General features: G+C 39.2%; 1 protein-coding gene across 3 annotated transcripts in view; it reads right to left on the bottom strand.

The window, feature by feature from the left end:
• Positions 1 to 13,382, bottom strand: part of tnrc6c1 (trinucleotide repeat containing adaptor 6C1) — a 58,490-nt gene that overhangs the window by 26,233 nt on the left and 18,875 nt on the right. For all 3 annotated transcript variants that reach the window (XM_079822846.1, XM_079822845.1, XM_079822844.1), the window contains exon 4: positions 899 to 1,210. In XM_079822846.1, coding sequence (XP_079678972.1) covers positions 899 to 1,210 — 312 coding nt within the window. The remainder of the gene's footprint in view (positions 1 to 898; positions 1,211 to 13,382) is intronic.

A 13,382-nucleotide genomic window follows, 5' to 3' on the forward strand; every position in this document is an offset into this window, starting at 1 on the left:
CACATCTTTTGTGCCACACTCATTAGGGGCTGTTCACACAGAATGCATTTTTTCATTCCACTGTGCTACTTCTACATTGTTTGTCTATGTAAACATGCGCTAGACCGTCATATTTGACTTTTGTGCTACGCATCTTGCAAAACATCATTGTAAAAATGCGGTACCCAAGTTAAAATAAGAACAAATATTACAAAAAAATACGTCTTAATTCTACTGCTTATATCTTGCATTTTTTTAATGGCAAAATGTGTTGTGTGAATGGTAAAAATATGGATTTTTAATTAAAGTCTAATATTAGGCCTGAATATAGTTTTCCTTATTTGTTTCAGTTCCGATTCACAATTTAAATTCAATTCCGATTTGATTCTTGGGTATATTGTTGAGTAAATGAATAGGGCTGGGTAAATAAAGGATTTTATGATTAATTGCACTCTTAATTATACTGCAGTGTTCCATAAAAAAAAAAAAAAAAAGATTTGTCAATTTTATTTTCTAGGTGACTTCAATATTAAAAACCTTCTCGAAACCATTCGTCTCCCGCTTAGAGTATGCAGTGAGAAAACTTCTCATCATCTTTTTCTTTTTTTTCTGCTTTTTTGTAATTGGTTTTGTTGCCAAGTCTCCATTTATTAACTCACTGGTAGATCGCTTATTAAGAAAGCAGTTTTGCATTATTATATCACACTCAATGCTGTACGAGCAAGGGCCTATATCACCACAGCCTGTACAAACCAGCATCCAAACGACCACAACCAGCTCATCCACTTTCCTTCAACATTACATAACAAAACAGACCACATGGTCACCAACTTTTGCCAACACAAAGGGCGTGAGATTTTTCTGGGCTGCACCCTGACTCATCATGCTGTCCTGTGTGCATCATGGAGGAGAGGCTGACCTGGGTGGGTCTGGCAGGAGAAGGGCTGAGGCGTAAGGCTGGCGGACACTGGCTGCGCAAGAGCCGTGCTCCCGGTGGGCAGAGGTTGGCCCCGCTTCAGAAGCTGCTTGTGTTCGTGTTGACGGAAACGAGGGGGCACCTCTCTGGGCGGGTAGCGAGGGGCTGCCGGCTGCTGCTGCTGTTGGTTGCCGGAGGGTGCACGCTTGCCATTGCCACCAGTGCTGCTACTGGCTGAGGGCACGGACGGGTTGATGGCGGTGCTGGGGTTGGTGGGGGGAGGAAGGGTGGGGCTGGGCTTGGCAGAATCTGGCACTGTGGACACAGAGATGAAAGAGCGAGAGAAAGACAGACAGAGAGAGAGAGAGAGAGAGAAGGGGGAGAAGGAAGCAAAGTTAATTTTAGCACATGCCATAATGAAAGCAAACAGGATCTGTCTTTAGAGGGACGGCTATGAGAGGATTCAGGAGGGATGAGCGGGTGCGAGACCATTGAGGATGTCGGTCCGCTTGTCTCTTCCAATCACAGGCAGTCTAGACGCAGAGGAGCTCTTGGGGAGGGAAACGAAAAGAAACGAAACAAACGTGTTTTTCTCTTAATGCCTCAGTATTGTGGAGGAGGTAGAAACAGTTACACAATTAGCCATCAGAGAGCCTGATCCAGGCAGATCTCCGCCTGAGGCAGAGGCAAAGATGAAGCAGTGGGAGAACAAACATCTGTGTGAATGAGTGCTGGACTTTTGTAACACTCCTATCTCAAAGATGGGGGAGATGCATATTCTGCTGGGGGATCAACCACTGTCTGGTGGTCGAACAGAAGCTTGGAGGAAAAAAACCTAAAAACTATTTGATAAATCTACTTTGTGGATTTTTGGACTTTTATTGATTTTTAGGAGCTTCTGAATTTTTGTGACAGAGGGTGAAATATTAAAATACATTCAAAATATATTTCTTCACTGATGCACTGAAATTATTCACACAAAGACCTTGTCGAACGAACAACAAAACGTTTGGGTCCGCAACCAAAAAACAGGTCTGCAACTGTAAATATATTAGTTAAGTTTTAAGTACGCATTTTAAAGTTTACGTATATAAAAAAAGGCAAAGGTACAAGACTGTATACTTTATGAGGGAATTAGCTACTCGTTGGATAAAGCACAGCAAATTACATAACTGAATCTTAAATGACTACAGAAGTTTGAGTGTAGGGAGAATGACTCAATGACATGATTGACTAGTACAGTCTGTTCAATGGGTTACAGGGTTCTCTATTTGGTGTCAAGTGTTCACTGAACAAAACATTGAAAATACACTCAAGAGAGATTTTGATGCTTGTAAAAAAATATTTTGATTTAAATTCATCATGTTCAACCACTTAATCCATTAGAGGTGCAACTACACTAATTATTTCATTGTGTTTAAGGGCCCGTCCACACGGAGACGCGTATCACTGTATGTGTATACATTTTTTATCGTATTGACGTTTCGTCCACACGGATCCGGCGTTTTGGGAGACTGAAACCGCTATTTTTTGAAACCGGGTCCTAAAGTGGATAAATCTGAAAACGACACCCTTGCGGTTTCGTGTATACAGCCAATCCGTATATTTTGTGAAACGGTGATGTCAACACACCACGTCCTGCGCGGGGAAGACTAGAAGGAATACAACTACGGGCACTGGGCATGCGCACATCAATACTGCGTTGTTTAATTACTGTATTTGCATTATTGTAAGGGTATGTTTACGGTTGGGGTAGGTGTATGCGTTAATAAAACACATCTGGTAAGTAGCAAATTTATTTATTGTTATTTTATTGTGAGATTTTACCTCACCTCCGACTGTTGCCGTACCCCTTCTAGCCACAACTCTTCTTCTCCGTTTTTAGTGTATTTCTGTGGCAGAATTACAGTGCCACATACTGGCCTGGCATGTATACTACATCGTTTTGAGCCATTTTCATGCTCTCGTGTGTACGCAGATATTTCTTGAAACGAAAAAAAGAAGAAGATTGGATTGGGAAAGTTCTGGCTTCGTGTGGACGGGGCCTAAGTAGCATTGTTTAAACGGGGAACAAGATTTCCACAACCCATCATGCTTTGCATGGGACTGGATAGGGAGAGTAAATGTTTACAAAGTGTTCTTTTATGCGGTTTTTACCAAGATGAGAAAAGAGAAAGACTCATTCATGTTTAGTGTTCTGTTACATTGGTGTTTTTGAGGTAAAGTGTAGTGCATGTGTTTGGGCTAAAGACCTGCTAACAAGAATTTAATGTGCTTTAATAAAAAAGCAAATACTTGGACTACACTTGGGAATGCAATGGATGTAACAAGTTCCATATTTTGGCTGCCAACACCTAACATCAAGGGTCAGATTTACTAACAGCTTGTGCCAGCGCAAGGTGTTGAAAAGTGACTGTCAGGATTTACAGAAGACACGCAGTCAAAAATTTGCGCTAAAAAGGCGTCGACAGAGTTAATTTGGCAGCTGACCTTATTGCAAATGCATTTGTAGGAGTTCCCCTTTCAGATGCAAAACTTATGGGAGGAGGGTATTTAAATGAATCATGCAAGACGATTTACTAAGGTTTGTGCTCGTCAATTTACTGCTATTTGTGCCATTATTTACCGCCCCCCCAAAAAACAGACACTAATTTGCGCTGCTCTCGGTAGATTGGATTTGACATAAGAACTCAGCTGCCTTTCACATTTGTGTCAGTATAAATATGGCGTTTCCTTTAGGGTCTTTTAAAGCACTTACTAAAGTTCCTTACTAAAGAAGGTTTGTGGTAATCAGGTGAACTACATTCTCCAGCATCCACTGCTTCTTTCAATAGGCTGAGAAAGAGGCTCAACATTCACTATAGATTATGCACTGGAGAGGCCCAGTGTGACGCAGCCTGAACGCTACATGAAAACATGAATCCTGAGCTAGCGTGAACATGTCCTTTCAATTTCTCCCTTTCTCTCTCCCTCACATGCAAGTCCCTCCCCCAGTCGTGGCCCCTTGCTCTCTTTCATGGCATGTTTGCAGCACAGACGCTCTCCAGAGGCGCAGTCGCAGTGCTAAGCTGGAATCGGTGACGCCAATCCCCGATTAAGTCCAGCTCAGCCTGCCTGCCACAAGCTGGTCGACCAATCGCTACAGATTCCTCCACTCCTCTCACATACGTGCCATTGTAATAGTCGATTATGAACGCGTTACAGAAAGCATAAGGACTGCTAAACACATGGCTAATTTCTCCTGATTATACTGGAAGTACCTGCTCATTTACACTTTTACCCCGGGGCCATGAAAAATGGCTGCAGTCAGGCCTTTTTGATGAAGGGTATTCTAGAAGCTTCTGTGGAAACTGTCAGCACTTGTCCAATCACAACGCAGCACTGGCGAGGGGAGGTTAGTGAGTGGAAGGGGGAGGGAGATGCAACGAGTCCTCGAATGGGAGACAAGGGGGAAAAAAAAAGATTCTGGGTGTGTATGCATCTAAATCCAGCTCTCTGAACACTAGACACACGGATACACAACACAAATCCTCAAACAATTACACCGTTAGGAGATTCATGTGAACGAAAAACCCTTTAACCAGTTTACTGAGACTTATTTTAAAGCTTTGTTGCTCTGATAAACACTCTCACGTGTAAAAGCATTAAGGCAACTCGCAAGACCCCTGATACTGAGATCTGGCAAGGATCTGTTTTGTGTTATATTATGGGTTCAATGCAAATATCTAACAATATTTGCGGCATAATAATTACTAATAAAAACATTAATAATAACTACAACAACAATAGATATATCATATTAATGACAACAATAATACAAATAATTGTACACATGCATACTTTCACTGTAAATTGTGATTTATCATAATATAACATGCGTTTAAAAAAAAACTATTTACAGTGGAAGTATGCATGTACACAATAAAAAACAACAACATGATAAGCCAGTGGATACAAGACAACATTTTACATGCATTACATTGATGAATAACTAGTTCATTGGCCCTGAATAGTAGTCCCAAGACAAGAATGACAATTTAGACAACTTTTCAACTAAAATAAAAAGATTGCTTTTATAACTGAATAATTCATGCAAGTGCTTTAACAGAAACATGAGTTTTACATTTCTGCTTTGACACCAACATTGTGCAAGTGCATGACCCCATCTATTTCCATTTAAAGTGCCTAAAGGCCTGTACACACCGGGACGAATATCGCGCGCGCTTATCGCCAGCGTTTTTCGTGCCGTTTTTCGGCGCGTCTTGAGTGTTCACACCCAAGCGATTTTCACTGGCGCTGCGCCGAGTGAACGTGCACATTCAGTCGATGCGCTCCCGGTACACAAGATGGTGCTGCGGCACTTTAAGCCTCTGACACTCGCTTGTCACACAGAAGGAGAAGAGAGACGGTATTTACGTGCTTGCCAAAACCATAGACATATGTATATGGACAAAACCATTCACACACTTTTTGCTAACTGGCAAGCAGCATTAGCAGCCCATCTTCTTCTTTGTCTACTTACTACTTCTTCGTCGTATCAATGTGTGCTCGGCAAGAGCGTTTTGTGCTTGAGCGCCACCAAGTCGTGTTTTACTGTCACTTCAGCAGCTCCAGGCACGTGAACAAAAGCGCCGATCTCATTGGTCGACTAGTTTTTTACGCGCCGCGTCAAAATAAAAAAACGAACCCGAGGCGTTTTTTTAAAAATGACGCTTTTACGCCTGGCGTTTTGCGCGTCGGTGTGAACACTCACATTGGCGCCCATTGTTTAGTCCCGAGGCGTTAAACGTCGGCGATAAACGCGTGCGAAAATCGTCCCGGTGTGAACAGGCCTTTACTGTTACTTAAAAAAGAAAGAAAGATAGAAATGATTATCTATGGTAATGGACATTATGCCATTAATTGCGGTCGATATACATTAACTTATTGATCCCGGAAAATTCTTTTAAATCGCCATTGTTCTACTGTATGCAACACTAAACAAAGGCTGCTTGTGCAGAAATGCAAAAGCTTATTCATCTATGAATATTATTTTATCAAAAAAAAAAAAAAAAAAAAGGCAGATAAATCATTTAAAAAAAAAAACACCTGGGTTGTTCATTTGATGCGGTCTCAAAAAAAACCAAGCACTGCTCTAGAAGAAAAGACTGACACCGGAAAAAGCAAACATCAGCTTGTTTTGGGGAAGCCGCATTAGATATTAAAAATGTCTGTTGCGAAACAGCCCAAATGCACTCTGAATTCTCAGCAAATTAAGAAGCATTTCATTTCAAAGAGGAAAAAAAACACAAGCATATTATATCAGCCCGAGGGAGTATTTTCCATCTCACGGTGCACCACAGATCTCTCTCGCTTTCACGAAGACAGCTTCATTTACTGTCTGATGAGAAATTAAATCCTGCATTAAATGTTCAATTCTTTGACTTCACAGGACAGATGAAAGCACTAAAGGTACAAGAATGGTGTAACATGTCTTGGTAGGCTGAAATTACAGGACCTGAGCCCAGTCTAAGTACAGAGGAGACACCTTGAATGTAATTACAGCACACTGACTGCACCTCCTACTACAGACACACTCCGCACATGCTGCTAACGCGTAATGACAGGCTTTCCAATATCAGGCCAAAAAGTGCTGAGTGGATTTATTTTGATCAAAAGCACTTTCCAGCACCGATTTCAGACTGCGAGTGAGTTATAAGACAAGACAAAGGCATTGTGATGTGGAGATGTGAACCAGACCTCACAGAGAGAACAGGTTTTTGAGGTCAATTTAATTGAAAGTTGCTCTCTCTCAATGGCACGTTAGTGGCCATCTGCGGAGGAGAGTACAGGCAGATATTGTGCTACCAAATCATTATCTGTCACTTTGACAGACTCTGTTGTAAATGTTTTGCCATGCTCTATTTTAAATCATCCTCATTTTCCCAAAAATTATATAGAGTTTGTAAAGCATAGCCTACAATGATAGTTATACTAAAATAAACTAAAATCATGTTCAACTGACAAGATGGTTTGGAGAAAACAAAAAGTTCTATTTATTCAGTCATATAAAAAAAGTTTTGGTGAACATTTAAATGATTTGCATCTATACAAAAAAAAAAATCATAACATTGTTGAGAAAATGCTTGGTATGTGTTTGTATAAAAATGTATATTCATAAAATGTATATATTTTTTTTAATATATACTTTTTTTTTTTAGGTATTTTAACTTATTTTAATGCCTTGAAATAATTTTAAGTCATATTGAGGCCACCTTGTAAGTTTGCCGAGGCCCCCTGGTTGAGAATCACTGATCTACACCTAGAAATTTCTATGGCTTTTCCATGCCTGAAAATAATATGCCTGAAAGCTCCAGGTTTTCCAGGACTGTGGAAACCCTGTTCTGTGGCAAGAGTGTCTCTCTCCCTCTCAAAATTTAAAAGACAAATTGTCATTGGGCAATCAGTTTCTCTCACTAAAATCTCACTCATGTATCTCTTCATCATAGCAATTATTTTTCATAATTTCTAACCCCCATTTACATTCCTTCCTGAGAAAATATTTCTAAAGCAGCGAAACACAACATATCTTTTTATCTGTAAACACGACAGAATTTGTCCATGAATTCAGTAAATGAGATAATTTTCAGCCTCAGAGTGCAGAGGGTATCCCCTATTTATGCACGTCCCCAGGAGCCAAACACATGGAGCATTTGTCCTTAGGGTGGCACTTACACAGACACCTTGTGAAGCCTTGTGCATCCCCAGGTCCCAGACTAAGCATGTTGCTATGGAGATACACACTTTGCAGTTGTTTTTTTTCACTCCGCCTCTCCCAGATCTCATCACAGCAGAGCATCTGTCACTTCCTCACAAGACAAACAAACCTCACATAAGCTGCTGCAAGACGCACAAAATGTAATAAACTGACAGGTCAAAATGAGTGAGCAGATGTTAACAGATAATATAGTTTAAGCGAGGCAGCTTTATGTGCATTTAACCAAGCAGCTGGCACAGGAAATGATGGGTAATGCTTTTCATGATAACTGCTATGTAAGAAACCATGTCATTTCAATGGCTATGGGGAGGACGCTGCATTTTTGTGCTTTGTCAGCAAGAGGCAAGAGCAGATGCAATATTTAAAAACATCCTTCATGTTTATATAGAGCAACAATTAGGATACAATAATTGTGTGAACTCAGTTGAATTATACATTATCTTTCTAAATTATTATTATTAATCCCATATCAAAGCCTTTTTTATATAATTAAATACTTTATACTACCATTTAAAAGTATTAAGTATGATTATTTTTTTTTTTTTAAAGAAAATGAATACTTTTATTAGACATACAGTCTTATATTTCTTGAGCATGAAATCATCATATCAGAAGTATTTCTAAAGAATTATGGGACACTGAAGACTGGAGTAATAATGATGTTAATAAAAAATAATAATAATAAAAAAATAAAAAAAAACTTTTACCGAACCCAAACTTTTGAACAGTAGTGTACGTTATCGCTGCTGATTATTTTCCTTTTTAACTGAAAATTGACTGACACAAATTAAAACAATTTTATTTATAACAAATTAATTATAAGTGAGTATTAATGCATGGCGGGTCAGTGGGTAGCACTGTCGCTTCACAGCAATAAGGACCCTGGTTCGAGCTAAGAGTCCTTTCCATGTGGAGTTAGCATGGTTCTCCCCGTGTCAGTGTGGGTTCCTTCCCTTATGCTCCAGTTTCCCCCACACAATCCAAAATACATGCAGGTTAGGTGGATTGGACATGCCAAATTGGCCTTAGGTGTGAATGCGTGTGTGAGTCCCAAGCCATGTAATGTGGAGGGTTAGGAAAAGACCTGGCAACCTACCTCGGAAAAAAACACTGCCAAGAAAATTCATGGACATAGAATCACCAAGAGTCGGATATGACTGACTGATAGATAGTATTAATGCAGATTCACATTATGTTAAAATCAATTGAGGGTAAATTAGAATTTAAATTTTAAAAAAAATTAGAAGTATGACTAGCCATCGTAAAATAGCCTATATGAGCAAACATTGTTTTCTGCTTGAGTTTCAGATATACCAGAAAAATGTCTTGAGATCTGGGTATGTGCTTTGTCAGCATTGACTAGCGCTGCATTAGCACAAGTGAATAATCTTTTGTTTTTACAGTATCAAACTCTAGATGTCAAACAAAATAGCAAGCGCGTGGTCAGTAAGTTCAATACCCTGCAGCAGTGAGATTAGCTTTAATATGATCTACACAACCGAGAGTGACGTGTGACTCGACCCTGCCAATGGACACGTTTCAAAGGCTTCCACTTTTGATTAACGATCTTATGTCTGAACACATTGCAGGGAAATAATCATAATGCTCTCCTATCATGCTAATCTCATCGTTTTCCATGTTTAACCTTGCACAAACGAGAAGAGTCTGGAGATCTTAATTAGCAGCGTTTAAATATGTAGCTGTATTTAAGGCCTGCGGTTTCTCGCGGAGAGATGAAAAGACCCACACGAGGAGGAGACTGGGAGCTGCTCTACATGAAAACTGGAGCGACTGGGGACGTGCCTCATGGGACGACCACAGAGCAGAGAGGAATCCTTACCATAGTCACCCTCAATTAACCACACTTCATAAGAAAGCCCTCCCCTCCTCTCTGGCACATGCACTAACAAAGAGTAATAACATGATCGTCACTGACACTGTACAAATGCATTAATATCGTCAGTTTACGAATTACTTACACAAAAAAAGTATTCATTTCAAAAACTATTTGTTTCAATAACAAAAAGGTTCAATTTCGTGTTATGTTTACTAGCATGACAGCAGATCAGATCTGATTTCATTCAATAGTTTTCGTTCCAGTAAAAAGTAGCAGTATAACGTAACAATGTAAGACATCACTTTGTATTACACACCAGCAAACTGAATCAATATCAAGGGACTTTCCTTCATCTCTCTAAAGAAATGTTGGGAAGTCCAAATCATTTTAGTGAAATGGTTAATCCAGATGGTTCATTTTAATGAATTGGTTCATAAAAAGATTGACTGACTCATTTGAGTCATCACACTGGACTGGAACATATTAGGAGAATATTAATATTTGGTGGTTAAATACTGCCATTTATCAATATACACTACCGCTCAAAGGTTTGAGAAAATTGCTTTTTTTCCCCTTTTTTATATTTAAAGAAATGCTTTTATTCAGCAAGCATGCATTAAACTGATCCAAAGTAGGGCTGCACGATATATCGTTTCAGCATCGATATCGCGATGTGTGCATCTGAAGTAGTCACATCGCAGGATATGCTCCGTGATCCATATGGGCAGCTGCACAGCGATTCAGAACGCATGTGATTCGCAGATTAATTGCAAAGTTCATCCATCATAGAGTGAACATTTATCATTTGCATATGTTTTTAAGTCAAGTCAGGCATCATCGAGGGCAAGAGGACTCGTGCTATTGTCTGTGCACACCATAGACTGTAAATTTAAAAAAAGATGGACGCCTTCACTTTCTTCCGTTTATGTAACTGAAGTTAACTGCAGTGTTCAAATATGCCGCCGCTGACATCTTGGGTCTTGAGTCTGCGTTGTAGCAACTTGGAGGCTGAGTCTGCGCAGTACTCAGCGCGAAGTTGAGCCGCGATATCAAGGTCCCACCCACACTCCTGCCTAATCAACAACTTTTTGTATCCTCATAAACACAATCGGTTATGTGTTATAAACAATTGAGAAAGGAAACGGATGAGTGTCCTTATGTACCCGCACCATGGTGATCAAACAACAAAAGAGAAAACGAGTTTTGTAGCTTTAACAAAGATCAAATGTACTAATTAATTATATTAGTTGTATTTCATTTAATGAGTGAAGACTGTTATTTTACATTTCATCATTCAATTTCCTCACCTGCATACTGTTAGATTTACCTGAAAAACAAAGCACTGCTTATTTCAATATCATCTTTCTTCTATTGTATTTATATATGCTTGTAATTTGTTTATTATTTTCTATGCAGATTCCCTCCCCTACAAAATCAGCCCAATCATTCTAGAAGATTTATTATTTTCAAATAGAGCTATTCAAATCATCTGGTGAAATTGTTTTTATATCGCAATATATAGGTATCGCAGAAAAACAAAATATCCCAATGCAAGTTGTCCAATCTCGTGCAGCCCTAATCCAAAGTGATCATAACATTTCAGATAAATGCCATTCGTCAAATCAGCATATTAGGATGATTTTTGAAAAATCATGTGACAATAATGGCTGCTCAGTTTTGCATCACAGGAATTAATTACATTTTAAATATTTATTAAAATAGTTTTTATTGTATTTTTCATCAATGAAACAAAAATGGCATAATCCCAAACGTTTGAATGGTAGTGTATCTTTATTAAATTTGTACATACTTTGGCATTTCTTTCATTTTATTAGCTGTATTTAAGTTCCTCATTGCTTTCGTGTCAGATTCTCAAATTCTGCTCTTCTGATTTCCTCTTATAGTTATAACAATTAGAAAAAGAAAAAAATATGATATTATAATATATATATATATATATATATATATATATATATATATATATATATATATATATATATATATATATATATATATATATATATATATATATATATATATATATATATATATATATATAGCCCTCTTAAATAGCTTAAATGTAGTTAGTTAAAAACAAAAGCAGTGAGAAGCTTGTAGTGTAGCTAGATACTTCATAAAGAGGTAGACTATAGTTTAAATACTTTAAATTATGATTAGCTTTGTCTCAAAGTAACTTTCCCAACATTGCGTCATAGCAGATTCCCCAGTGAAATGGGTTGCCTCATTGCCATCTCTGGACTGAAGCCACTTCTTAAACCAAAGCAATTTGCACAAACCTCTAATCTGGGATGAAGCACCGCTAACTGCTAAACACAGAGGAACCACACAGTAACCTGCCGTGTCTGACACCCTAGGCTGGAATTAGTCCAGGCCAGGTCTTATGAGCGAGAGCTTTATGATCAAAGGAACATGCGTGAAGACGAGCAGGTACAGCCTGCGGAACAGATTCCAGAGCTTGGCTCACCTGACCTGTGCTACCGGTACGCATCTGCCTGCCTTCTTTCGCTCCACATTCTACCAAACAGTTTGACATTCAGACAGGAATGTTATGAAGACAGACAGCTCTATTATAAGCTATTATGTGCTTCTCCCACCATCCCTTTATTCTACTATTATTACTATGGTGGGCCATTTTACGAAGAAAGTGATGGACCACAATTCAAAGCACACACTCAAGCACAGCATATAAAACAGGCTCGTTTTTAAAGGGAGATTGAGCTAGTGTGAACACACACACACACACACACACACACACACACACACACACACACACACACACACACAAGGCAGGCAAAAAGACAAGATGGCGGTAGACTGCACTGCCTGAGGGAGGCTATAAATACTGACCCAGTCAGAGAATGTTTCTGTCTCTCCACACACACACCACCACCTTCAGTGGTTCAAACACACACGTTCGCTCCAAATCAGAAAACCACCATTTTTGCGACCATGCGAGAAAGTCAACAGCAGCCGACTCTCTCACACAGTGTCTTAACCTGGCACAACACGATTAAACAACAGCAATACGTGATAAAATGTTCTCTTCTGTGTTGACCTGTGTGCGACAAGCCATGCAGCATTTTGTCGAATGCTTGCTTTCCATTTCTGTGTTGTTGTTGCACTGGGTAACCCCACCAATAGTGAAATCTCATTGGTCTTAAATTCAGCTCTACACAGCTGTTTATTAAACAACAAACATTCACTACTTTTAGCACAGTGCTGGGTTCCTTTACTCATTCACCACCCACAACAGCAGGCATCCTGACATTTGACAAGAAAATAAATTATATTTTGACGAAAAGATGAAACAAAACATAAATTTTTCAGAATGGCCTTTTTGTTTAGTGGCTCTCATGGTACTCTAGTAAGAGTAAATTACTTTTGATACAAAGAAACATCTGCAAAAATTCAGTAAATTGTGCTATCCATTCACACACACACACACACACACACACACACACACACACACACACACACACACACACACACACACACACACACACACACACACACACACGTAACAATGCATACAAGAAAGACGAAGAAAGCTGGCTGGCATCAGCATATCAACATGAATTTGCATCGCCATTTGTGGAATGTTGTAAAAATAGTCACCCATGTAAAAGTGCACCAAATGAACCACAGTGTGTTTGGTTCTCTATGCAAATCAACAGGGCTTCTTTTGAGAGCCTGCTGCTCCCTAAGAGAAATAATGACTGCTGACTAACATGCATGTGAATGTGGAGAGTTGGCAGAGTTTCTTTATGAAACTCGAACTGTGCCTGCCATTACAAATAAGAGACTTTGACGGTGACAAAAGTTGACAGTTGGCACAACACATTTTACAACATGCTCAGCACATTTTTCGTGAT

Source organism: Gobio gobio (genome assembly GCF_949357685.1).
Source record: "Gobio gobio genome assembly, chromosome: 1".
NCBI lineage: Eukaryota > Metazoa > Chordata > Actinopteri > Cypriniformes > Gobionidae > Gobio > Gobio gobio.